Consider the following 26,906-nt stretch of genomic DNA (forward strand, 5'->3'; position numbering starts at 1 on the left):
AGATATCAATTTTATATTCAAGTCTTTGAACTGAGATGTTGTGAACCATAGAGGCTGTAATTTCAGTACAGGGGGGGCTCGCGAAACGAAATCCCCCTTCTGCAAACCAGGGATCAATATGCGTGAGATAAAGCTTTCAAGTGTGTTAAAGATAAAAGGAAGGTAAGATGTAGGCCTGGAACTGGACAAGATTGGCTTTTTTAAGGCATGGTTTATTTATAGCTTGCTTTAAGGTCTGTGATATTTGGTCAACCAAGACCTGGATTAATCTGAAAAAGTACAGAGGCAATCAGATAAATATTCCAACTGCCTGATTGGTATGGGTCCTTGTGATTGATATTAACTCAGTTAGCTCAATGAGGAAAAACAGTTTAAATAACAGTATAAATTGGGCCTTTCCCAATTGTCTAAATTTTCAGGATCAAACATTAATTTTGTGCCATTAGTGGGATTGGAGAGATTAATTTGTCCTCTAACTGACATAATTAACAGTGAGAAAAAGGTTATACAATCCTTGCTCCTAAATGCTAAAGGAATGCATTATTCAATTCAATTCAATTCATTTTTATTTATATACCGCCAAATACAACAAATGTCATCTCAAGGCACTTAGATAATAAAGTCCAATTCAAGCCAATTGGAATTCAATTCATTGTAATCATAATTATTCATAAAATAATCCAATTCGTTCATATAGAGCCAATTCAAAAACAATTTCCTAGCTAAGGAAACCAACAGATTGCACTGAAACTTGTTTTCGGTCCAATCTCCCGTCCTGAGCGTCCTCAGCACTCTCTGTTAACCAGGCAACAGTATTTAAAAGGAAGCTGTGGTTATTCTTATTTTCCTGTTAGCAGTGAATAACATACAGTTCTAGCTTACGCACATTTTTTTAGATGTTGTAAAGATGTCTATCCAGGCTAAGTACAGTAGCATTGTGTTTTTATTTTTCCCAGCATTTTTGTACAGCATAGCCCTTAGAAGTAAATTCAAATGTTATCAGGAAATATAATTTATGCCATGAGTCAGGATGCAGTCAAGTGTAGGATAGTGGTAGAAGCTCGGTCTGAGTATGTAATTACAGTGCTGACATGATGTCTGACAGATGAAAAACTCCACTTTACATAATCCTTACTATGACTAATTAATCCACATCAATGTTATTAAATGGTAGTCTAAAAGCATTATTTCAATGTTTGATACGAATGTACAGGAGTGAGCACTTAAAAGATGATATTGTTGTCAGTTGGATGTTTTATGGATGTTTGCCCCATTCAGAGCTGAGGGATGTCAGATCAGATCAGACCATGTTATAGTTGTCCAGTCTGTCAAAGGAAATCAGTCAATGGTGATTGATTCAATTCTATGAGTTGTTTTTTCTTCAAAATATTAAAATATTTTACTTGTCACTGGTTATGTCAAGGATTATGGATTCAAACACGCTCCACAGTGAATTATTGCAGTGTCAGCTCTATGACATCAGCTCTTCATTTCCCTTAACTTTAAAATGGTGGACATTCTCTGATTACTAATTAACAGAACAGGCTATGTAACCTTCATCTTAAATGTAACCTAGTTTAGGGCGTGATTGGTTTTATTTTTTTTTTAAAGAAGTGGAGTATGCCTGAAGCTGTGGAGATGTGGTGAAATTGCTGCTCCTGAGGGTGGAGCAGAACTTTGCTGCACAACACATCACTTCATGATGCATGCACCTCAAAAACCAAACAACAAAATCAAATATTATGTTAGAATATTCTAAACACACAAAAGCCAAAGCCAATGACTTCCAACCAGGGAGACTTCTATCAAAGAGGGTATTACAGAAATAATTAGTAACGCTTCACTTTCTAAGAATTCATTCAACCAAACAAACAAGCATACAGCTTTCAGTTCATTTGAAAAATATACCCACATAATTGTTTTTGTTATAATATCTGAGCTGCTTTAATCGTTTTTTGGACACAAGTAGACACAGGTATTGTTCTGTTTTCAGAGGACAAAAGCCAAAAAATACACAATGAACCACTTCCTTGAGGGATTCTGACTGTTCATTAGTCAAAAATCACAGCCTATCTTCTGAAGGAAAACACAGGAACGCACATATATGTCATGGAACTGTGAAACTGATCAAGATATATAGTGAAATGTTTTGTTAAATACATAACACCCCCAGCACAGACTTCACAGGAAGCTAGCACAGTAACAACCTTAAACACTTTGTGCTCTTACGTGTGCATTACCAACACCTCTGATGGAACAGGGAAAGGCTGTTCCTGTCCGAAACTGATACAGCGGCTCTGAGGAGTCATGGAAACCCTTTGTGTGTGCCATAGTAACAGAGTACTCACTCGGGCAGGGCTCTTCTGATGATGCTATGAACTTGTTTGTAGATGTCCAGTTTGGAAAGACAGCTGCACTGCGTATGGTTAGCCACGCTGATGGTCACTGGCTTGGTGCCTTGGGTGATCGGCACTGTGATCTCAAACAACTGCAGAGAGAGCGACAAGGCAAAGTGAATTTTAGAAGTCATTTTAACTTCAGATCCAACTGAAAGCTTCTCTCCCAGCATATTTAAATAATCCTACAGAGAAGTGAGGCAGCAGCAACTATACAAAGAGAGATCTTGCAATCACATAGGGTGAGATGTGGAGGTCCAGGGTCCATGGTTATTGTGCATAGACTGTTCATTACTTACCTCCTGTCAAATATCTTTCCTTGCTGAAACAAAACAGGAAATGTGGCTGAGTTTTGGTGGTCACTAGAAGCATATTTATGACCCTTAAAGGTAGGTATTTGTGCTCTAGCTGAACTATTTCCTCCCCCAAAATAGTTTTACTGCCATGTGCATATGTTAGTGCATTGTCCTTGCCCTGCTGCTGCTGCTGCTGCTGCTGCTGCTGCTGCTGCGGCAGAGAGATAATTCATGCTGTTTCTCTGTGCTTTTCAGGCATGCCAAAGTTCTAAGCCCAAAGCAGCCATGTGTGAAAGGCCCAAACTGCCCTGGCCAGGCAGTGTCATGTAAATGTGCTTACAATGTAGGACTCCTGTTATTATAACAGTGGTTGTATCTGGCTGCATGAAAACAGCATGAAGCATAAACTATGCAAGGACATTCACTATATTGCCAAAAGTATTCACTCACCCACCCAAATAATTAAATTCAAGTGTTCCAATCACTTCCATGGCCACAGGTGTATAAATTCCAGCACCTCAGCATGCAGACTGCTTCTACAAACATCTGTGAAAGAATGTTTCGCTCTCAGGAGCTCAGTGAATTCCAGCATGGTACCATGATAGGATGCCACCTGTGCAACACATTCTGTCGTGAAATTTCCTCTCTGCTAAATATTCCACTGTCAGCTGTCAGTGGTGTTATAACACAGTGGAAGTGATTGGGAACGACAGCAGCTCAGCCAGGAAGTGGTCGGCCACATAAAATGACAGAGCGGGTCAGAGGATGCAGAGGTGCACAGTGCTCAGAGGTCGCCAACTTTCTGCAGAGTCAGTCGCTACAGACCTCCAACCTTCATGTGGCCTTCAGATTAGCTCAGGAACAGTGCGTAGAGAGCTTCATGGAATGGGTTTCCATGGCAGTGTCAGTTTGAATACAACAACCTTTGGTCTGCAGAAGAGGCTGAGAAGGTAATACAGCCTTAGCACATCTGGAAGAAAGAGCTGGTCTTGGATTTGGTCACTCTTCCTCTGCATTGTGAGCGAGAATATAAAGACATCAGAAGGGAGAAGACTGCAGTGAGTTCCAGAACACCACAGTGAATTAAAAAAAAGGACAAATTACTTCAAAGTGGTCATGCTTTGAAATGAAATGCAGTTGTGTTCTGAAGCACCAATAAAAATGTCCAAGTGTCCACACATCCTTCCCAGTGGGAAGGTCTGTAGGTTTTAGGTGCCAGTCCCTGTTCTGCCAGTGGAGCCTGATTGTGTGTACTTTCACATGCACTGAAGTCCCGAAATGTCCTGGAGATGTTTTGGAGCGGTGGCATGTGAGTACACAAACGTCAGCGACTTTTATTTCTGGCTTCTTGCAGAGCTTTTCCACCCAACCTCCAAGTAAAATCTCAGGAACGTTAACTGTTGAGACAATGTAAAAAGGTGTCAACATTTCCTGTCACCGTGCAAGTGAGAGCGCGTTAGCTGGGGAGTTAGCTGTCTCTTCTGCTGACCACAGCATGCAGCATCCCATTCTCAACATGTAAAGAAAACATGACAAACTCCACAGCATAGTTTCTGAACCTCGTGCTACCTCCTGCATGCTCCAGATACAGATTTTTTTAATGAGAATGACTTTACCACACACTACAAGGGGTGATAAGACATGACTGAGCGGGGCTTACAGGGGTGAGCCTTTGATTGAGGTTGTTTTTCTTTTTTGAATTATTTCAATGCATTTGGAATTGATGTTTAACTCCACATGCAATTTAAAAAAAAATTTAAATCTTTAATTTTTTTCAAAGAAAATGCATTTTGGATAGTTCATTGTAACTACAACTGTGTTAACATGCTAAATCTTTTAAGTTGGGAGATGGACTATGACAATTAATACACACTTGTAGAAAAGAAACCCTGAGAGCCACTTTATTCTATCAGTTAGGAATGTGCAGCCTGAATGATAAGTAATTAGTCACAATGGCTCCTATTCAAGAACCTTAAACAGCTTACACCATGCATCTCTGCCTCTCATCCTGATGAGGATTATTATCATAGCTGACCTCACTATGGTTACCGAACACACAGAAAGCTCTCATTCACCTAGGCTGAGTATTTTTAGGGTCATGGCAACACTGTAGTAAATACAGTAATCAAAGTTACACTACAAAAATCATCTGTGTAGAGGTCAAAATGATACAGCTTTTCACTTTTGTCTCGATAGGGTTTTATTTGAATCCACTACAGTGAAACATTCTTTAGACATTTCTAATAATACTGTGGCAGGCAGCAAATAAATCATCAGAACCCGTAGACAACTGCAGATAGCATTGCTCTTGGACAAATACAACCAAATGTAACTCTATTGCAGGAGGGAAACTAAACTTTGATGTAGCATTTTTATGAAATTAAATAATACATTTAAAAAATTGCTCCATCTTTAGTTTGTATTGTGGTTGTTGGAGAGCTCCTTCAGAAAACACTTCACTCTATTTGTCATTTAAGTGGTTTCCACTGTCAAACAGGTGAAAAGACACTGAGATTTCAATGTACTCTGTCTGTGTGAATTAGATTCAGTATTTAAATGTATGCCGTCTCTTCTTCCTGAGATGGCTCTGGTCCTTCAATGTCTGCGGTGATATGATGTGCATGTTTTATCACACTATCACTGAGAGTGCACTGTTCTATGCTGCTGTCTGCTGGGGGAGTTGCACTACAGACACAAACTGTAGGCGCCTGGACAAACTGGTGAAAAAGGCTGGTTCTGTTGTAGGCAGAAGGCTGGACCCTCTCAGTGCTGTGGTGGAGCAACGGATGAGGAGGAAGTTATATTCTGTTTTGGAGAATAATAAACATCCTCTCCACAGCATCCTGCAGGACAGAGGAGCAGCTGCAGTGAGAGGCTGCAGGACTGAGAGCTTCAGGAGGGCCTTTGTCCCCACAGCCAGAAGGCTTTTTAACAGGGACTGCTGAGTTCTACTCAAATTTATTTATTTAGTCATTCATTATTATTATTATTATTATTGTTGTTGTTGTTGTTGTTGTTGTTGTTGTTTTTGTCTAATATACAATCATTGTAAATGGTTTGTTTTTTAATTTAGCTACTCGTCAAATTTGAATTTCCCCCACTGGGGGATGAATAAAGTATTTTTCTATTCTATTCTACTTACTCTTTCCCAAACTGCTTTCCCTCCACATGGCGCAGTTTTTGTTATATAATGGCTCGGTGTACATGATTTGTTGTTGTTCATCCATAGTTATATTTACGGAATTGTAGGACCTGGTAAACCCAGATTTCTTTACTTTTTACTGATGTGTTAAATCATAGACCTGAGTTAGTGTACTTTCCCATGACTGTATTTTGTCACTAAGTTTATCGATCTTGCGGCATGACCCAGTTACAATTTCGCTTCACATCACAGACTAATGAATAGACGTTGTTGCTTAATTTATTTCTGGAAAAGAGCAGAATTAACATTGTTCTCAATGCATCCCACCCCAAACAACCTTCTCACCAGACACAAAGGTGGTCTGGCGAAACCACAAGCTAAATATCAAGAAGTTAGACCACTGACTGACAGAACATCAGTTGCAGTGCTAAAGGAAAAAATTCAGCATATGTGGAACTCTTTTAGGACTGTCAGAAATCAGGTGACAATGTGAGACTGTTCTAAGTTATTATAAATGCAAACAATAATTATTTTTGAGAAATCTAATATTTCAAATATTAGTTCATTTACATGTTTCTCTTCACAATTGAATTTAATCTATTACTTCATGGTACAAAGACCCTTTTGAGTGGGTGTGTCCACTGTGTATACTTCCATTTTCCTTCCAATCTTTTCTGAACTTCCTTTGATTGTGGCATTGTGTGCTGTTGGAAGAGGACGCGTCACACGGCAAAACAATTTTATTTCCATGATCTTTGGGGAGGGTAGCCTGGCAGTAAGTGTGCTGGGTCCATTTATCTGTCAAGTTTAATAGATAAGCGTATTTAAAAACTACAGAAGTAAATATTATTAGAGACGTGCTTGGGCAACTATTTGGGATTCTGTAAAATATCAAACAATTATTTAACCCTCTTTCATCCAATGGTTTGGTTACAGGCCAAGTGAAAATTATGTTGCTGTGTAATATCAACGTGCAAATCCTGATGATTTATAAACCATTTTAAGAAAAGAAATGCCGTATTAGCAGCAGCAAAGGTAGCAAAGAAGAATGTGCACACAGCCAAATGGTGCTTTCTGTCAAGACATGCTTCCTAAATTACGATGTACTGTACACTATTTCATTTTCAGTACATAGGATGCATATGTTCGGAGAATAAAACTACATTTGAACCTTTTTATAAGCTTTTGTGTTTGTATTGCAAGAAATAGATAGAGAATCATCAAAATTATTCAGGACGATTTAAAATATTTAATAATAATTTATTTATAAATAATGGCAAGTTCACCTTCAAAACCCTGCCAGATGGTTCTCTCAACAGGACCAACATGATCTGCCGTTACTGTCGATGTGAATTGAGCAATCAGCGGAGTACGTAGACTCTTAAATATCACCTGCTAGCAAAACACACGGCTGATGCAGTGATCCCCACTCCCTCTCAACAAAGGCAGACCTCGCTTAGTAGTGTGCAACGAAGACATCAGGGGCCTCATGAACAAAGGGTGCGTACGCACAAAATAGTTCACGTCAACGATTAGATGTATCAAGAGCGAAAAGACCGTGGAAATGTGCGGTGCCTCACGCCAACTTCAGGGCTGGCGTACGCACGTTTCTACAGCTGTTGATTCTTTGGCGACACTTAGAGGTGATGTTGGGAAACTGTTATAATAAATAAATGAGAAAACAATTAGTCCTGAGACAGTGATGTGTACATTTGAGATACATGAACAATTAACACTGATAAACAATTAACACACCCATGTGTCTGCAGTTACACAAGTGGATAAAAAGTGGTGCAATGCATACCATTAAAAACAATGGCTGCTTTAGCAGTATTAGAAGACTTTGCAAATGGTGGAATTTGAAGAGAGCGTGTGTTCAGAGACAGAGAGTGATTTGCTGGCACATGATGGCGACTCATTAGCCGTTTTGAGGGCAATCCTCCTGGAACTGTGCGCAGAGCTGCGGCCGGCGTTGGAGCGCAACACAGCGAGGAGCCATGCGCTGCCTGTGCTCACAGGTGATGTGCACACTGGGGTTCCCATAGCAACCGGGGCATTCCAGAGGGAGCTGGCCAACCGATTGGGACTGTGCCAGTCTACCCTGAGCCGAGCCATGCCAGCCGTGTGGGACAGAATTATCTGCATCTCAGCCACGTATATCAAATTCCCACAACGAAGTTGAACAGACCAACATTAAAGCACAATTTGAAGCGAGAGCCGGTTTTGTAATCGGAGCTATCGACTGCGCACACATTGCTATAAAAGCGCCATCACATGATGAATTTGTATGTTAACAGGAAACATTTTCATTAGATCGATGTACAGATCATATGTGATGCGTAAATGCAATTAACAAACATTGTGGCGAGGTGGCCTGGTTCAACGCACGATTCATACATTCTGAGTAACAGCATCGTTGGGAACAGACTACAAGCTGGCACTGTGCGGGATGGCTGGCTTCTTGGTGAGTAACTTTATTGTGTAATTGTCCTAATATTATTCCCCGTGTCGTGCATTGAGTAAGTGCGCCCTCAGTTTCTATCCCGTCTTCACAGCATCATAGTCGGTGGTCAAAGTTAGTTTCTTGCTGTTTTTTGCTGGTTAAACTTCAGCTTTAGATCTTTCTAACAAGCCCCTGATCGTCTCTGTGGGCAAATGTTAATAACCCCGTGCGTAAAGTGTGAAATGTCTCAATCAGCCTCACCTTTTCCCCGGCGCACTTCTGCACGTTACTCTATGAACACGTTGGTGAGTTACACAAAAACATCGGTATTTACCTTGGGGGTAATCAGAGTCCCCCACATGTGCTCCCACCACCCCAGAGAGAGCAGTGTCACCCATAGTTGCCCCGACTCTCTGTCACCCCCCCCCCCCCCCCCCCCCCCGACTGTCTTGGTCACACTGCGGCGGTGGGCAGCCAGTCTCCTGCTTCACATCCACCTTAATGTGGGACCACTTCTTCTTCACCTCCACCTTAATGTGGGACCACTTCTTCTTCGCCTCCACCTTAATGTCGGACCACTTCTTCTACACCTCCACCTTAATGTCGGACCACTTCTTCTCCACCTCCACCTTAATGTGGGACCACTTCTTCTTCACCTCCACCTTAATGTGGGACCACTTCTTCTTCGCCTCCACCTTAATGTCGGACCACTTCTTCTTCACCTCCACCTTAATGTCGGACCACTTCTTCTACACCTCCACCTTAATGTCGGACCACTTCTTCTTCTTCACATCCACCTTAATGTGGGACCACTTCTTCTTCGCCTCCACCTTAATGTGGGACCACTTCTTCTTCGCCTCCACCTTAATGTCGGACCATTTCTTCTTCACCTCCACCTTAATGTGGGACCACTTTTTCTTCACCTCCACCTTAATGTGGGACCACTTCTTCTTCACCTCCACCTTAATGTGGGACCACTTCTTCTACACCTCCACCTTAATGTGGGACCACTTCTTCTTCACCTCCACCTTAATGTCGGACCACTTCTTCTACACCTCCACCTTAATGTCGGACCACTTCTTCTACACCTCCACCTTAATGTCGGACCACTTCTTCTTCTTCACATCCACCTTAATGTCGGACCACTTCTTCTTCACCTCCACCTTAATGTCGGACCACTTCTTCTACACCTCCACCTTAATGTCGGACCACTTCTTCTTCTTCACATCCACCTTAATGTGGGACCACTTCTTCTTCACCTCCACCTTAATGTGGGACCACTTCTTCTTCACCTCCACCTTAATGTGGGACCACTTCTTCTTCACCTCCACCTTAATGTGGGACCACTTCTTCTTCACCTCCACCTTAATGTGGGACCACTTCTTCTACACCTCCACCTTAATGTGGGACCACTTCTTCTTCACCTCCACCTTAATGTGGGACCACTTCTTCTTCACCTCCACCTTAATGTGGGACCACTTCTTCTTCACCTCCACCTTAATGTGGGACCACTTCTTCTTCACCACCTTAATGTGGGACCACTTCTTCTTCACCTCCACCTTAATGTGGGACCACTTCTTCTTCACCTCCACCTTAATGTGGGACCACTTCTTCTTCACCTCTGCTTGTGAGGCTTCTCAGACCCCACAGCATTGACAGCATCGGGCTCTCCCACCCACTCCTCTTAGTTTGCTGCTTATGCCGGAGGACAGCGTGCCAAAGAACACATTTTTGCGGGCCTCCACTTCAGAAAGTAGCACCGACATCTCGCTTTCCGTGAAGTTCTTCTTTTTTCCGGTCTAATTCATTCTTTTTTCTTTATTTTCTGATCGTACACAGAGGGGAATCGCAGGTGCAGGGCTCATTTAAATATGATTTGGCATGTATTTAAGTAGGGGCGTGGACAGGGAGTAGTCGGGTGCTCAGACATGTGCGCTTAATTCCACGTTGATTGGGATGTACAAACGAAATGTGCTTGGATTGATACGTGCGCACAGATTCATTATAGCGCATTATAGTTAAGGCGGCCGCCTTAGCAAACTCGCACTGCTGCCTTGCCAACGTTCCCCAAAAAAAATAAAAAATCATTGATAACATTGAATTGTGACACCTACTGGTTGTTAATGTAAATAGTTAATAATGTAAATAAAAAAGTGTTACAGCTCTTAAACAGCTTCGTTATTGCTCTAACAGCCCCCGTCCCATTCCACAACAGAAGAAATATCAACACCTTTACAAATGACCAGGCCCAGAATGTGACCTCTAAAGTGGGTAGGTTCTGTTACATGTTGCCACAAACCAAACATGTCCAGCACAGAAGAAAATATATTGTCTATACTTAATACTCTGCACCAACTACACCAAGTCAAATTCCTTGTAAGTGCAAACCTACTTGGCAATAAACTTGATTCTCATTCTGATTCTGATCAGCCACCTCCTCTATATGGATGACAGGTCTGAGTGAGACATTGACTCACTGATACACCTCACAAGGATATACAGCTAGGACATCAGGATGTCATTTGGACAAGATAAATGCGGCCGAATGATATCAAAGAGAGCCAAGGTGATTACGACTGAAGGGGTTGGCACCATAATAGATGTTGAGAGAAGCTACAGATACCTTGTGATCCCACAGGTAAATGGCAACCATGGGGAGGCCGCAAGGAAGTCAGTCACAACCAAGTACCTGTCGAGTGAAGCAGGTCCTGAAGAGTCTGAGCAATCAACACTACGACTACGCACTGCCAGTCATCAGATACCCCGCTGGCATAATAACCTGGCCAAAGGAGGAGATATCAAGACAAGAAAGCTCCTCAGAATGTACGGAGGGTTTCACCCCAAGTCCAGCACCCTGAGATTGTACACCAAGAGGAAGGAGGAAGTTTGAGTGTCAGAGCCACCATCCAGGAATACATCAGGAAGATGGCCCCTCGTGATGAACTGCAAAGTGAGTGTCTCAGGCTGCTGAAACCCAGGGAAGGTGAGGATGAAAGGAGGAACTATCATGGAAAGATACAAGCATATGGGAGGCATTTAAGACTATTAAAACAACACTGCCAAAAATGACAAAACCAGAACACACTGGATACAATATAAAAGTGTAGCAGGAAAAATAAACCATCGTGTTATTGAAGGAAAATGCTTGAAGTCACAGGTGTTGAGCAAAGCCAGTCAGACATAAATGCTTAGAGATACTTTCGGTCAGTCAAATAGCAAATTATACAGTTAAGCACGACTTCTATTACTTTCGAAGTGATTGTTCTCTCAACACCTGCCAGCTGCTTCAGGGCTCTGCCAAAGCAATCATTTTATTGAACATTTCAAGATGATGAAATAAGCCAAAGTATGCTCTTGACAGAAACAGTCATATTTGACCCTTAACCTTTCCATATGTCAACTTTCAGACAAATTTTTCAACATTGAAAAAGTCATTAGATTTCATTTAAACTGTAAATTGACTATCTAGTCACCTATAATTTGGATGATGTACTATGTAGCTCATGTAAATATCCAAACTCTGGCCAGTAGGCTGAGATTTCTGCCAAAAAAAGCAGTTAGGAAAATTACCAGAGTGGAGCAATGTCTTGTGAAACCTCGAAAAAATTGTGGCTCAGCACCAGCGGCCTTGGATCTGCTGCCAGATAAAAGCTTTTCAGCTTCAGCCTTGGCCTCCTTTTCTCTTACCTCAAGTGAAAGTTAGCTTTAACCACTGAAACATCGTTGTTCAATTGACTTAAATTGTTTTTTTTCTCTCAGTTGGATCCTCTTATTGTACATTCTGATCATATAATTCTGATAAATAGACAGTGCAAGCAAATAACTTCTAAACCATTAGCCATCACCAACCATTTCCTTACATTTCTTCTGTTGATATCAAGGACTTGGCGCTCTCTGATCATTTCTGTGTGTTCTCTGACTTACAGTTAACTCCAAACAGTCAGTTAACCCATGTGTCTGTTAGACACATGGGTTAACTTCAGACAAGGTGTCAGTTCTGGTCCTGTTGGATCTCAGTGCTGCATTTGACACTGTGGATCACAGTATACTGCTGAACAGGTTGGAAACCTGGGCAGGACTCAGCGGGACAGTCCTAGAATGGTTCAGGTCCTACTTGGAGGAGCGGAGTTATTTTGTGACTATTGGAAGTAATCAATCTGATCGAGTGGCTATGACATGTGGAGTTCCTCAGGGGTCAGTTCTTGGACCCCTTCTGTTCACTCTATACATGCTGCCTCTGGGTCAAATTCTGAAGAACTCTAAAGTCAACTACCACAGCTATGCAGATGACACACAGATATATCTCGCACTGTCTCCAGATGACTGCAGTCCTATAGAGTCATTGGGCCCCATGCAAGAACATTTTTGTATTTTTATTCTAAATTTCTCTTACTTTTTTCGTACGAAGGTCTCGTACGAAGGTCTCGTATGAAGGTCTCGTATGAAGGTCTCGTACGAACACCCCACGTCAGATTCAACAAACGCTCTTAACTTCGGAAAAAGTGTTTAAACGACAGCAGTGGAATTACGGGACCTGCTAAACCGAAGAAATGGGAAGCAATTACGAATGCTGTTAATACCATGTCACCTGTAGTTTGTAATGTCACCGAAATAAAAAAGAAATGGTTTGATATGAAAATGGCTTAAAAAAAAACGTCTCGCCATGACCAGGCGCACGATGACTGCAACTAAAGTCGTGCAATCAGTTGTTGCCTCATCATGATGGCACTTTGATGGGGCAGTCCATGAGGAGGGTCTTCTGGCACCACACCTTCTGGTTTGCCTGGGCTGTGATGCGTATATGTGTGCAGTCTAGTGCTCCGATTATGATTGGCAGTCCAGCCATGGCATGAAAGTCCCTCTTAATCTGTACTTGTTGGACAGCGGTGTATGGGAATCTGATGTACAATGGGTGATAAACTGATGAGAGCTTTGATGATCAAGGGGAGCGCACGACTCACAGAGGACTGGGACACCCCCAATCTGTCTCTAATCTCCCTCTGAAAGCTTCCAGTGGCCAAAAATCCAAGGATGGTGAGGACCTGGACGTGTGGTGGAATTGGGTTTGATCGGCATGTTTCTCTCTGGAGTTGTGGCTCTAGCAAGCTGCATATTTTCAGCAGCACAGTCCTTGGCAATCTTAATCGTGATGTCAGCCATTCGTCTGTCTCCACATGGGTGTCTACACGCTCTCTTCCAAGAGCCTGACGTGCTAAGGCATCCAAAAGTAACAAGTCAGCCGCTGGTTACGCTTCCCATTGACCTTGTTATATACAGAGTCAGATTAACCTTCAATTAGTGCATAATTTAAGTCAAACAGAATAATGTCAGCATCATTATGGGGTATAATGTATATATTTATTTATGTTTGCTTCAAAGTAATTAAATATACAATCCATTAGTGAAGCAAACTTGATTAGAATAACAGCGGACTACTTCAGGAAACTCCTACGACAGGTCTGATCACTCGTAAATTCTGTTCGTTCCTGAAAGAAAATGTAAAATACGAAAAGATTGGTGAAGGCGCAAATTCTCTTAAATCACTCGTACGCACGACTTAAGAACAAATCTGTGCGTACGAACGGTTCTTGCATGAGGCCCATTGTGCGACTGCTTAGAGCAAGTCAAAAAGTGGATGAACCAAAATTTCCTTCAGTTAAATCAAGAAAAAACTGAGGTCATTGTGTTTGGCAACAAAGAGAAGAGGTTTGCTGTCAGTAAACACCTTGAGTCACTGTCTCTAGAAACTAAAGACCAAGTCCGGAACCTCGGCGTGCTGATAGACTCAGACCTGACCTTCAACAATCATATCAAATCAGTCACCAAATCAGCCTTTTATCAACTTAAGAACATATCCAGAATTAAGGGTTTCATGTCCCAAACAGATCAGGAGAAGGTGATTCATGCTTTCATCTCCAGCAGACTTGACTACTGTAACGGTCTTCTGACTGGACTCCCCCAAAAGAGTCTCAAACAGCTGCAGCTCATTCAGAACGCTGCAGCCCGAGTTTTAACCAGAACAAAGAGATCACATCACATCACCCCAGTTCTCAAGTCTTTACATTGGCTCCCGGTCAGATACAGAATAGATTTTAAAGTTCTGCTACTCGTCTACAAATCACGGAATGGTTTAGGTCCAGAATACATGAATGACATGCTGGTAGAGTATAAACCCAGCAGAGCTCTGAGATCTGCTGACTCAGGTCAGATAGTGGAGCCCAGAGTTCAAACTGTACCCGGTGAAGCAGCTTTTAGCTGTTATGCTGCTCACAACTGGAACAAACTACCAGCAGACCTGAAATCAGCCCCAACTGTAAGCACTTTTAAATCCAGGTTAAAAACATTTCTCTTTCTGTGTGCTTATGGTTGAGTTCCTTTAAATCATTTTAAAGCATAATGCTATAAATCCTCCTAATTGTTTTATATTTTTCCTTTTTCCCTCTTCTTTGATTGCTTTTAACTGTGTTTTAATTTTTATTCATTTTTTTTCTCTTTAAATTGCTTGTTTTTATGCTGCTTTATGCTGTTCTTTTAAATGCCTTGTCTTTATGTAAAGCACATTGAGTTGCCTGTGGTATGAAATGCACTACATAAATAAAGATGCCTTGCCTTTACAAAAAAGGTATCCAGGTCCTCACCTTAAAAAACTTGACTGTGACTTCTGTCAAACAACAGTAACTATCCCTTTTTACCATTTCTGCTTAGTGTAGCTTCTGAGATGATACATTCATTCTATTGTATTCTGTTGCTCCTAATGTGTCTCAGTGTGTTTTTGTCCATCACAAAAAGCCCACTCACTGTTCAATTACTAACATCTATAGTGGAAGTTTTCTGGTAGGAAAATGGTCAGCAGTGGGGATATTGGCAATGCTGAATTGATGTAACAACACATAATCAAGAGTTTTGGTTATAGTAATCAGTGAAGGAAGAATTTACATTCCATGGCTTTAACATTATGTTTACCATTTAATGGATGATACAGGGAATAACACAGAAGTCAGCAGCCAGTGATTAAAAAACACACCCGACATTGTTTGTAATCTCAGGAACACAGCCAACCTGACGAACAAGCTGTGATTAGCTCCTCTCCTGTGGCTCCACCAGCTCTCACCGGCACAGACACCCTCCTAAACAAGCTTTATTCATCAAGCTGACAGTCTGCTGTCGAGCATGTCTACAGCAATTTCTTCTGTATTTATGGTGTGAATACTAATTTATTCTCATTTACAGTAATCATTTATCTCTTACCCTCTCCTAAACTGCAGTCTTTTGAAGTCTTGTCTGTGGACGCTTTCATAAGCATCTGTGGTGTTAATTCTGACAGAACACTGGGTAATATCAGCTGCTGAAGGCCTTGGACACTCAATATGAGCTCATATCATAAATCTTAATTTAAGAAACTACTGTAGCTCCACTGACAGCCAAGCCAAAGCCCACTTAAAGGCGAGGTCACTAAATGACTCTGGTGCCTCTTCATGGAGGTCTTTGAATTGCTCTTAGTCTGACCCCTCCCCTGCCATGGGAGACTGATAGAAAATTCTTATCCTTTATGCATTTCTACTTCTGTGTAACTGCTTATGTTGCAAATACTGTACCTATGCATGAGAATAATAGCTGCACTCGGAGAGGTCACCCCTGTGTGCTTTAATAAGAGAATGTCCCAGCTTCCAAATGATCAGCACCACTATGTGCTCCCAGAAGGGCAAAAGGAAATGTCACCACTCGTATCAGCAGAAATGCAAGCCTCCGTCTTTCTGCTCTGTAAAAGCTTCCAGAGAACTCTGGATCTTCCTGTAACATTTGCATCACATCCTCTGTTTGTAGATGTCCCCTTGTTGTAACAGGGTTAAATATCCTGACAGTATTCCTGAGTATTCTTCTAAATGTTCCTAACAGAGACCCGACCAGGTTCTAACAGCTCTCAGGATCACGGGGATACTCAAACCCTTCCACCACGTTAAGGTGGTTCCGGTGATTCTACGGGGGGTAGATACAGGCGGCTGAAATAAGTTTCCTTCAGAGGGGGGCTGGACTCAGCCTCAGAGATAGGGGGCGGAGCTCCACCATCCGGAGGAAGCTCTGAGTAGAGCCGCTGTTCGTCCACATCGAAAGGAGTCAGCTGAGGGGGTTCATCTGGTTAGGATGCCTCCTGGCTGCCTCCCTTTGGAGGTTTTCCAGACACATCCCACTTGGAGGAGTCCCTGGGGCAGACCCAGGACTCTCTGCAGGGATTATATGTCCCTTCTGGCCTGGGAACACCTCAGGATCCCCCTAGAGGAGCTGGAGAGTGTCGCTGGAGAGGGGAATGTGTGGGTTTCTCTCCTAGAACTGTTGCCTCCACGACAAGACTTCGGATAAGCGGGCGAAAAAGGATGGATGGATAGATGGAAGTCAACCAACAATGTTCACTGTTTGCCCAACTATCAGTAACAATTAGATTCAGGATGTCAGCTATGGATAAATGAAAGTTTAATAATCCAGTATTACAGCTTTCATCTAAGTGCATGCCAAAGCATTACCATACCATACACTCCCAAACACAAACAGACAGCAACATTCTTGATTTACTCTGGCAACTGTTGACTTCCTCTGTCGATGATATCAGCTTTAACAGCTCAAATAACAAAGGAACCATTTGCTGAGACTGCTACTACCAGTTCATTCACTTAACACTTAGGATATTAATAGCACAGCTGAACTAAAACAAAAAGACAACATATTGCATGACTCAGTCCATCAACAATGTGTAAATGAGCTATCCAGCTGAGAGAATTTACGTAGATTTAAGGCACAGCTGAGAGGCAATAGATAAAGTATTGACATTCTATTTGAAAACAAGGGATTTGTGGTTAAATACAGATTTTTTGTTGTTGTTGAAATGCAGAGATAGCAGCTTTTATGAAGAGAAAATGTGAGACCAATGGGTGCTTTGAAACCCAAAATCTAAACAAAAGAAAATAATTCTAATCCATTGTTCTGTGTTATAAAATAAGATGAAATAAAATCAGCTATCAAAATTTGAGACTGATGGAAGGATACTAAATATTTCATTGCATTGAACCGTGCCATGATTATGACTTACATTCATAATATTTGTGATAAAAACCTAAATTTCCAAATCTATCATGATGTCCCATGTGCCCAAAAATATGAAAGCGTTTTGAAAAAAACATACAGCAAAGTATGTATGGCAGCTAAGGTTAGACCGCATAAGAAAATCTATGGTCCGCATTTATGTAACACCTTTTAATCTGTCAACAAAGTGCTTTAGAATGAGTATGTAATTCATACATTCACCTACAGATAGAGCTTATCAGTCTATGCAGTGCTTTCCCTCCATCATACAAAAACTTGAAAACTGATGAATATATAGGGGTTCATTGTTTTGCTGAAGGATACATTGACACATGGAAAGGCTAGGGATTTAAATGACAACCATCTCATCTGAACCCATGCCATAAAAGGAAGTGGTCATAAAATGATCAAATGTGGATTCTCTCTGAAGATCAAAATCAGCACACCTTGTTCTTTCCACAGGGAAAAAGTTTGATGCAATATTCCACAGATAACACAAGGTGTGGTCCATCTAAATCATGTCTGCAGCTATTTTTGCAAGGATACTCTGATGTTACTGCACTCACATGCCCTCATCCTGTATCTATGTTTTGCACACAGCTCTCGGTCCAGCTGCAGGAAGACGTCATACTTGGGGATCTTTTTCCTCAGGAAATGTTTATAGAAAACATGTGCTCTGATCCCTACAAATTCCAAGATTTTGTGGAACTATGTTCTGGGTCAGCAACACTTACTGTACACTGAAGTAAACATTAGCATTTCATCCAAGACATCAACACATTACTACTGCTGGCGTGCCTCAGCTATTTTACACAAGACATAATCAATTTCTCTTACAGCTGTCTGCACACTTCATGACTTGTTTCACCAGAACTATTGAATCTTGAAGCAGATCTTGGTTCAAATGTACTGGGTGGAAGGTCTCTCAATGCTCCCAAAAGAATAACATTTCCATTTATTTCTTCAATGTGAACACCAAGAATAAAAACTTTAATAAGGGCATTATACAAGCTACATGTCCCCAGCTACATATTAAGTTACCTCTTGGCAGAAATGTCTCGGATGATCTAAGTCCAAGTGTCTTGTTATTTTTCTGCCCTCCTGAGAAAGCTTTCATTTAAGTTTTGTAAGAACATCAAAATTCTTTTAAAGCATTTTTTCTTTTTAAAATTTATATAAATATCCATACATTTTTACTTATGTTGAAGGAAAGTCTTCTTTTTTTTATGTGCTTAGGTTTAAGTCATGTGAAAAAGAAAGTACACCATCTCTCAATCTAGGAATTTACATATCAGGACATTATAATAAAAAGAAAACTGGTCCTAACCAGGTCTTGAAATGAAATAAAGAAAAACACAAATTAACAAGCACATATAGCATATTACAGTGTTAGTATCGTGCGTGATACAGCAGTAGCACATTTACGTCCACTTGTCATTCAAGCGTGCAAGATGGCTGACGCAGGTAAAACTGTGCTCAGCAAGCTGCCCCAACTTAAGTCTGACGTCTGGAACCAAGTCGGATTTAAAACAACAAAGGACAACGAGCTGGATAAAACCAAAGTGGTTTGCAAGATCTGCCAAGCGGAGGCCAGTTATTGTAGAAATACTACAAATCTCAGAAACCAATTGACAAGGTATCACACTACAATAACGTTAGCTTCCGACAACAAGCCGTCCGGGGCAAAACAAAAGAAGTTCAGTGTGTGCCCGAAGTAGCCGACGTACATCAGCTGCATTATCTCCACCGCATGAACCATATTTGCAGCATTGTCTGTCACGACAGCTGGGTCTTTGCTGGTCAGCCCCCACTCCTGTATGGCCCTGTCAACATGTCAGCGATTTTACTAGTGGTGTCGCTCGTGAGAACCTCGGTGGTCTGAAGCACACGAGACACGAGGCACCACTCGTTGTTGATGTAATTAGAAGTCACTGTCATGTACGACTGCGTTGACAGTGATGTCCAGGTGTCACAAGTTATGCCGACTCTCTGCTGACTGCATCTCCGTTAGGATGTCGTCTTTCACACATGTATACATCATGGGGATAACTGTTTCAGTCAGATGTTTACGTTGCACCACAACATAGTGTGGATCGAGCACATTAACGAGACGCTCGAAGCCTTCGTTTTCCACTACCGAGTACGGGCGTAAATCTTTGTTATCTTTATGGCCCGCGGAGAATCAGCTGGTAATATTAGTGATTCTCTCAGTTTCTTTTGTTTATGTTATTGTGACTTTTTTCTCACTTGGGTCAAAAAGTCACAATAACAGGACTTGTCTTTAGACGGTTTAAGTTTACTTTTAGTTTTGTTTCCATTATTACTATTATTTTTGCACATTAAGAAACAATGCCTTAATACAATTTGCAGTGATGGAATGTTGTGATTCAAGTACACTTTCACTTGCAATTCCTTTATAATTTCAAAATTGCTGAATCCGTCGGTCGGGTCTCGGGGGGGCTGGAGCCTATCCCAGCGGTCATAATAGTATTATTTACTTAAAATGGCACCGATTTGTGGATCAATACCAAGACTCCTCTAGAGTTTCCGGTGCGCCAGCAATACGGTCACACTGATGGGAGCTCCGTCACTGCTACCTAACTTTTTGTTTGTTTTTCTAATTGTCTTTGCTTGTTTCATTTGTGTTACAGTGTCACTCATACAGTATGACCAGCAGACACTTCTGGGTATACGATCGTCACTTGGAAAGGATTATTTCACGAACTTTCATTTAACTTTCCGGAGTACGAGCTCGGACTGCAGTGGGCTCTTTGTTGTTCCGCCGCTTTGTTTACCTACAAGACGGAGGAGGAAGAAACGAGGTCGACGTGCTGGAGTCTTCGTCCGTACTCGAAAAAGGTACTTCAAACCCACTCTACCAACTCTACCAACCATCCACAGGTAGTGGAACTACCTGATGACCGTGACAGCAGTATGCCTACTCTGTCTGTAGCGGAGGTGAGGCAGTGCCTCAAAAAGGTCAACCCTCGCAAGGCCCCGGGTCCCGATGGCATTTCAGGTAAGGCCCTCAGGGGGGTGCGCTGACCAGCTTGCAGGGGTCTTCAGTGATATCTTCAACCTCTCCCTCAGCCTATCCATACTCCCCACCTGCTTCAAGAGGACCACCATCTTCCCTGTGCCTAAGTACACTAAAGCCACCAGCATGAACTACTATCGCCCGATAGCATTGACCTCTGTCATCATGAAGTGCTTCGAGCGGCTGGTCAAATCATTCATCTGCCCCTCACCACTCCCACCCTGGACCCGATGCAGTTTAAATACCGGTCCAACAGGTCTACAGATGACGCCATCGCCCTGACAGTGCACACCGCTCTCTCCCACCTGGAAAAGAGGGATTCGTATGTGAGGATCCTGTTCATTGATTACAGCTCAGCGTTCAACACCATCATCCCCTCCAGACTCGTCTCCAAGCTTGTAGACCTGGGACTAAACACCTCCCTTTGCAAATGGATCTACAGCTTTCTGACAGGGAGGCCACAGGTGGTAAGACTCCGCACCTCAGCCACAGTGGTCACAAACACTGGCACCCAGGGTTGTATGCTCAACCCCCTCCTGTTCTCCTTGTTAACACATGACTGTGCGACAACGCACAGTTCCAACCTCATCGTGAAGTTTGCTGATGACACAACCATCGCTAACAGTGACGAGTCAGCCTACAGAGAGGAGGTTGACACCCTAACAACATGGTGTCAGGAGAACCACCTCTCTCTCAACATCAGCTAAACTAAGGAGATGATTGTGGACTTTAGGAGGCGGCAGGGGGTGGAGCATGCACCCCTTCACATCAACGGATCCGAAGTAGAAAAGGTCAGCTGCTTCAAGTTCCTTGGGGTTAATATCAGCCATGATCTCACCTGGTCTGCCCACACGGACAAGGTGGTCAAAGCTGCCCGGAAACGCCTCTTCTTCCTGAGGAGATTCAAGAAGTGAACCCAGTCATCCTTACTAACTTTTATAGGTGCACTACAGAAAGCATCCTGACTGGCAGCATCTCAGTGTGGTTCGGGAGCTGCACAGCCATGGACCGTAAGGCCCTACGCAGTGTGGTCCGATCTGCTGCGTGCATCATCGGTAGGAAACTCCCAACTCTTCAGGACATCCACCACACAAGATGTCTTTGTAGAGCTGGCAGGATCCTAAAAGACTGCCATCACCCATCCTTCAGACTGTTCACCATGCTGCCTTCTGGTAGGTGGTATAGAAGCATCCGGTCTCGCACCCGCAGAATGGAGAACAGTTTCTATCCCAAGGCCATCAGGCTCCTAAATGGACTATAATGCACTCTCATCACTTTCACACTCGATACTTTACACATGCCTACCTACACTGCTGTTTGCACTACAACATGCAATATTGCACAATATTGTATTTTTATCTTGTGTTTCTAGGTTAGTATAGGTCTTAGAGGGGTGGTCGGTGGCGTAGTGGGTTAAGCAGCCGCCCCATGTACAGAGGCTATAGTCCTCGCTGCAGCTGGCCCCGGTTCGAGTCCCGCATCGAGCGGCCCTTTGCTGCATGTCTCCCCTCTCTCTCTGCCCCTTGCATTCCTGTCTCTCTCCAACTGTCCTATCATTAAAGGCATAAAAAGCCCCCAAAAAATATTTAAAAAAAAAAAAAAGTATAGGTCTTAGATTAGCATATGCTATTACATGTATTATATGTTCAGTATAGCTCTAGTAATTAGCGTAAAATGTATATTTTGTAGTATCCATATTGCCTATTTATTGTTAGAGTTCTTATGTCATGTCATGTTACGGCATGTTATGTCTTATTATGGTAGTTGCTGTACGGTGTCCTGTCCTAAGAATTTCAGTGCCCAGTCCGACTCTGTTGTTCTGTGCATCTGACAATAAAAGACTTGAACTTGAACTTGAATTTGAAGTGGGATGAAAAACAGGAAGAGAATACCTGGCCTGGCCATCTCTTACGCACTTTGAGTAAAAATAATTGAGGATTCTAGTTGTTCAAGCTTAGTGATAACCTGCTTCAATTTGATTAATTTAGCCACATCCCTCACATTCCAAGAGGTGGGTTTTAAATCCTTAATTAGAGTCATCTTATATACATTTTAGATAGAGGTATATAACTTGGTCCTCTGACATATACATACACCTGATGTTTTGTGGTGGAGTATACCATGATTTATGCGAAAACACAGACGGATATCGTGAGCGATATAAGAGGGTACAAAAAGGAACATAAAGAGTAACAAAATACTGTCATGAACAAGTCCCCTTAGCTGTTATCCCGAACAGTACAGCTAATCGTACCCTCCCCTCCTCCCACTCATCTATGGGAATGACCATACACAAGATCCATACAGATCCAGTGCTATGCAAGGGAGCCGTTAACTGAACTCAGGTTACCGGTTCAGTAACCGGCTTCGTCAACCTAATAAAGCACTCTTGACACGTGTCAGGATGCTTGTCTCGGTCACGTGATATGCTTATATTAAACCCACAAGCTAGGAAAATGAGTAAAAAACTGTCTTTGAAAAGTTTCTTTGCAAATGGGAAAAGGCCCAGTGAGGAGACAGAAGAAGAGCCTATGACCACTAAGAAAAAGAAAGCTGCATTTAACACCAGGAGACCTACTTAAAACATGGATTTATCACGACAGGTGATTCCCACGCACCAAGCCCGCTCTGCATAATATGCGGCAACCGGCTCTCCAATGAGGCGATGAAGCCTTCAAAACTAAAAGTTACATAGAAGTACACAGTGGATTCACGTTTATCGTTATATTTACAAAATACCACATTTTTTGTGTTGGTCGTATCATTTTACTTTGTTGTATTACACCTTAAAGGCCAGTCCGTGAAAAAAATTGTGACATTAAACCGGTCCGTGGCGCAAAAACGGTTGGGGACCGCTGCTGTAAAGAGTATCTATTCAATTCAATTCAATTTATCTTTTGCAATTAGTGTTGCAGCACACAATGATAGTATTGGCAATATGAATAAAACCCAATTAAAAGTCTAAAAGTCATAATAAAAACAACACAATATAAGAAGGACCATACACAATCAAAATCACTAGCAAATGTTCAGTCCAGAGATCCTACCAAAAATGGGAACTACTACCAAGAATTAGGAAAAGTGCAAATGTATAGATGTGCAAATAAGCAATAGCAGTGCAAAGGAACATGAACAATCCAGGGGCTACTTGCCATTAAGTAAATAAATTGCAGTGGGAATGAATGCAACCTGAAGTTGCACTTAAGTTGTACTTATCTATAAAACCAGATGAACCCAATAGGTTGGTCAGACTACAAGCATGTCTTAAAGACATAAAGACCTGGATGACTCAGAACTGTCTGCTTCTAAATTCAGACAAAACTGAAGTTGTTATCTTTGGACCTGAGCGCTTCAGGGAGAAATTGTCTAGCTATATAGTTACTCTAGATGGTATTTCCTTGGCTTCTAGTTCTACAGTGAGGAACCTTGGAGTTATTTTTGACCAGAACTTATCATTTGACTCGCATATAAAACAGGTTTCTAGGACTGCTTTCTTTCATCTTCGTAATATTGTTAAAATCAGGAACATCTTGTCTCAGAGTGATGCAGAAAAACTAGTCCATGCATTTGTTACTTCAGGATTGGACTACTGTAATTCTTTATTATTGGGCTGTCCCACATATTCTCTGAAAAGCCTCCAGCTGATCCAAAATGCTGCAGCCAGAGTTCTGATGAGAACTAACAGCAGAGATCATATTTCTCCAGTTTTAGCTTCTCTTCATTGGCTCCCTGTTAAATTCAGAATAGAATTTAAGATTCTTCTCCTCACATATAAAGCTCTTAATGACCGAGCTCCATCATATCTTAAAGATCTCATTGTAAGATATTTTCCTAACAGAGCACAAAGCCCAAAACAGTCAATGGACGATAACCCCATATACAAAACAATTATCTTTTCTAGAAAAACTGCGTTCAAGTATTTAAAACATTACAACAATATTACTGGGCATGTATTGTTGTAATGTTTTAAATACTTGAACGCAGTTTTTCTAGAGAAGATAATTGTTTTGTATTTGGGAGTATCGTCCATTGACTCTTTTGGGCTTTCACATGCGCGCGCCTACCGACAAGAGGTAAGTGACATGCTGTTTATAAAGTTGTTTTGTAACGTCCCCATGCCAGTAATGTGAGAACCATGCATATGGTTTTGATGGTAAGGCTTGTGACTTTATTGTCGGATGGTTTATAAAGTGGTGTGACGTTTCTGCAGTGTGCAAGTTGTTGTTTTACGTGGAAGGTTTAGCACTTGGCCCTAGCCACCACGTACTTGGTTAGCATGACAGGCTGCGCAAACAGCGCAATCGCTTCACAGGGAGCGCCGATTTGCACCTGTCTGTGTCCTACTGTCAGTATTTGACAACCTCTAGCAATGGAAATGCGCTTCAAGTGCCCCGGAGTTCCCCTTTAACTTGTGTTTCCCTGTTCCAACAGGTATCCTTTGAATGGTGTTACAGTGACCCCCCCCTTTCTGTCTTCTCAAACCCCAGCTGGTGGAGGCGGATGGCCACCCTTCCTGAGTCTGGTTCTGCCAGAGGTTTCTTCCTGTTCAAAGGGAGTCGTTTCTGTCCACAGTCGCCTCAGGCACGCTCAGGACGGGAGATTGGACCAAAAAAGAAAAAAGAAAAAGTTTCAGTGCAATCTGTTGGTTTCCTTAGCTAGGAAATTGTTTTTGAATTGGCTCTATATGAATGAATTGGATTATTTTATGAATAATTATGATTACAATTAACTCTTTCGGTGCCATTGACGTCTATAGACGTCAATTTAAAAAAAAAACGCTGACTGCCAAAGACGTCTATAGACGTCAATTGCGTTTTTTAACGGAGCGGGCTGGGGGACAATCTAGCGGAGTTTGTCACTAAATCTTAGGCTTGTAAACACTAAACAGAGAATATACTGGCAAAATTACCCGCAAGGTGGCAGCAGTGCCACTTTGCACAAAAAAAAAAAAAAAAGCTTGTTTTCTCTGTTTTTTTGGTCAAACAGCTGTTTTTGGTGAAACCAACCTATGTTCTACTGTCTATTACTAAAGGACTGAAAATGGTAGAAACAAACTTTTTTTCCTGATGAAAGAAGAGAGTCTACTCTTTCGTTTGGTAATTTCAGTGTGTACATAGTCATAAGACACACTTTTCTGTGGGTCTTGGAAAATCAGTCAAAATACTGTAAAACACTTGGCAGTATGGGTCTCTCTGCACTGAAAATGGCTGGCAGCCAATGAGTTCATTGAATTCCAATTGGCTTGAATTGGAATTTATTATCTAAGTGCCCTGAGATGACATTTGTTGTATTTGGCGCTATATAAATAAAAATTAATTGAATTGAACTGAATTGAAGTCTTTTAGTCCTCCTTATAGGAGCCCTAAAACGACGACCGGAGGGGAAAAGTTCAAAGTCGTTTAGAAGTGGATGATTAGGACAATCCAGAATAACATTAGCCTTCCTAAGGACCTGTCTGTTATAAATGGACATAATACCAGCCTGCTGACTTCCTGAGATTTTTCCAGCAGTTTTAACAAGACGATTCTTATTAGACAAGTTCAGGTTTCCAAACCATGCAACAATACGAAAGGTGAAATTTAAGGTTTTATTGATTGTTTTCAAGTCTTTAAACTCGATGGGCCCGTCGTATTTAAGTGAGCTGCTGCAGCCCTACACTCAACCCAGAGCCCTGAGGTCAGCTGAGCAGCTCCTGTTGGCTGTTCCCAAAGCCAGGCTGAACACCAGAGGTGATGGAGCCTTCTCTGTGGCTGCTCCCAGACTGTGGAACAGCCTCCCGTGGTCTGTCATCTCTTTTCTCTGGCTTTCCACTAGCTGAAATGGAGTTTACCTTGGCTTGCTACTTTTATTGTTATTTTATTGCTAATTTTATTACAAATTTTATTTTATCTGTGACGCAGTTATTGTTATTGCTATTTTATTGATAACTTTCTTAATATGTGATGCAGTTGCTATTGTGAAGCCCTTTGGTCAGCTGAGGTTGTTTTAATGTGCTATATAAATACATTTTGAATTGAATTGAATTTGAAAAGAGAGTCATCATCTCAGAGGAAACATGGAAGGTTCTCATTTTCCATAAAAAGAACAATCTTTGCTGAACCTTGACCCATGGTCCTGCGCCCCCCCCCCCCCCCCCCCCCAACAATAAGCGTGTCATCAGCACTTTAAGATGTGTCTGTGGCACTCGTTAGTATACACAATAAAGAGGAGGGGCGACAAGCAGCAACCTTGAGGAGAGCACATTGGAAAAAACCTGTTAACTCTCACACAATGTGAGCTTTTAGTTACAAAGTCAGTTATCCAACTAATCAGGTTTAAAATGATGGAGGAGCCTATCAGCAAGCAGAAATGGTTGGATAGTGTTGAATGCTGAAGAGAAGTCTCTGAATAAGAGTCTGGCATGTGTCTTCTGCCCCTCAAGATGCCTGAACAAAAAGTGCAGTAAAGTACCGACTGCATCCTCTACACAGCTCTGTATGCAAACTGCAATGGATCCAGATGTTGCTCAACATGCAAT

At 41.9% G+C, this 26,906-nt stretch overlaps 1 protein-coding gene across 1 annotated transcript in view; it reads right to left on the bottom strand.

The window, feature by feature from the left end:
* vegfc (vascular endothelial growth factor c) overlaps window positions 1–26,906 on the bottom strand; it is a 133,896-nt gene that overhangs the window by 45,084 nt on the left and 61,906 nt on the right. The window contains exon 4 of the mRNA XM_075464212.1: window positions 2,349–2,488. Within this exon, the coding sequence (XP_075320327.1) occupies window positions 2,349–2,488 (140 nt within the window). The remainder of the gene's footprint in view (window positions 1–2,348; window positions 2,489–26,906) is intronic.

The sequence above is a fragment of the Odontesthes bonariensis genome, chromosome 4 (assembly GCF_027942865.1).
Source record: "Odontesthes bonariensis isolate fOdoBon6 chromosome 4, fOdoBon6.hap1, whole genome shotgun sequence".
Taxonomy (NCBI): domain Eukaryota; kingdom Metazoa; phylum Chordata; class Actinopteri; order Atheriniformes; family Atherinopsidae; genus Odontesthes; species Odontesthes bonariensis.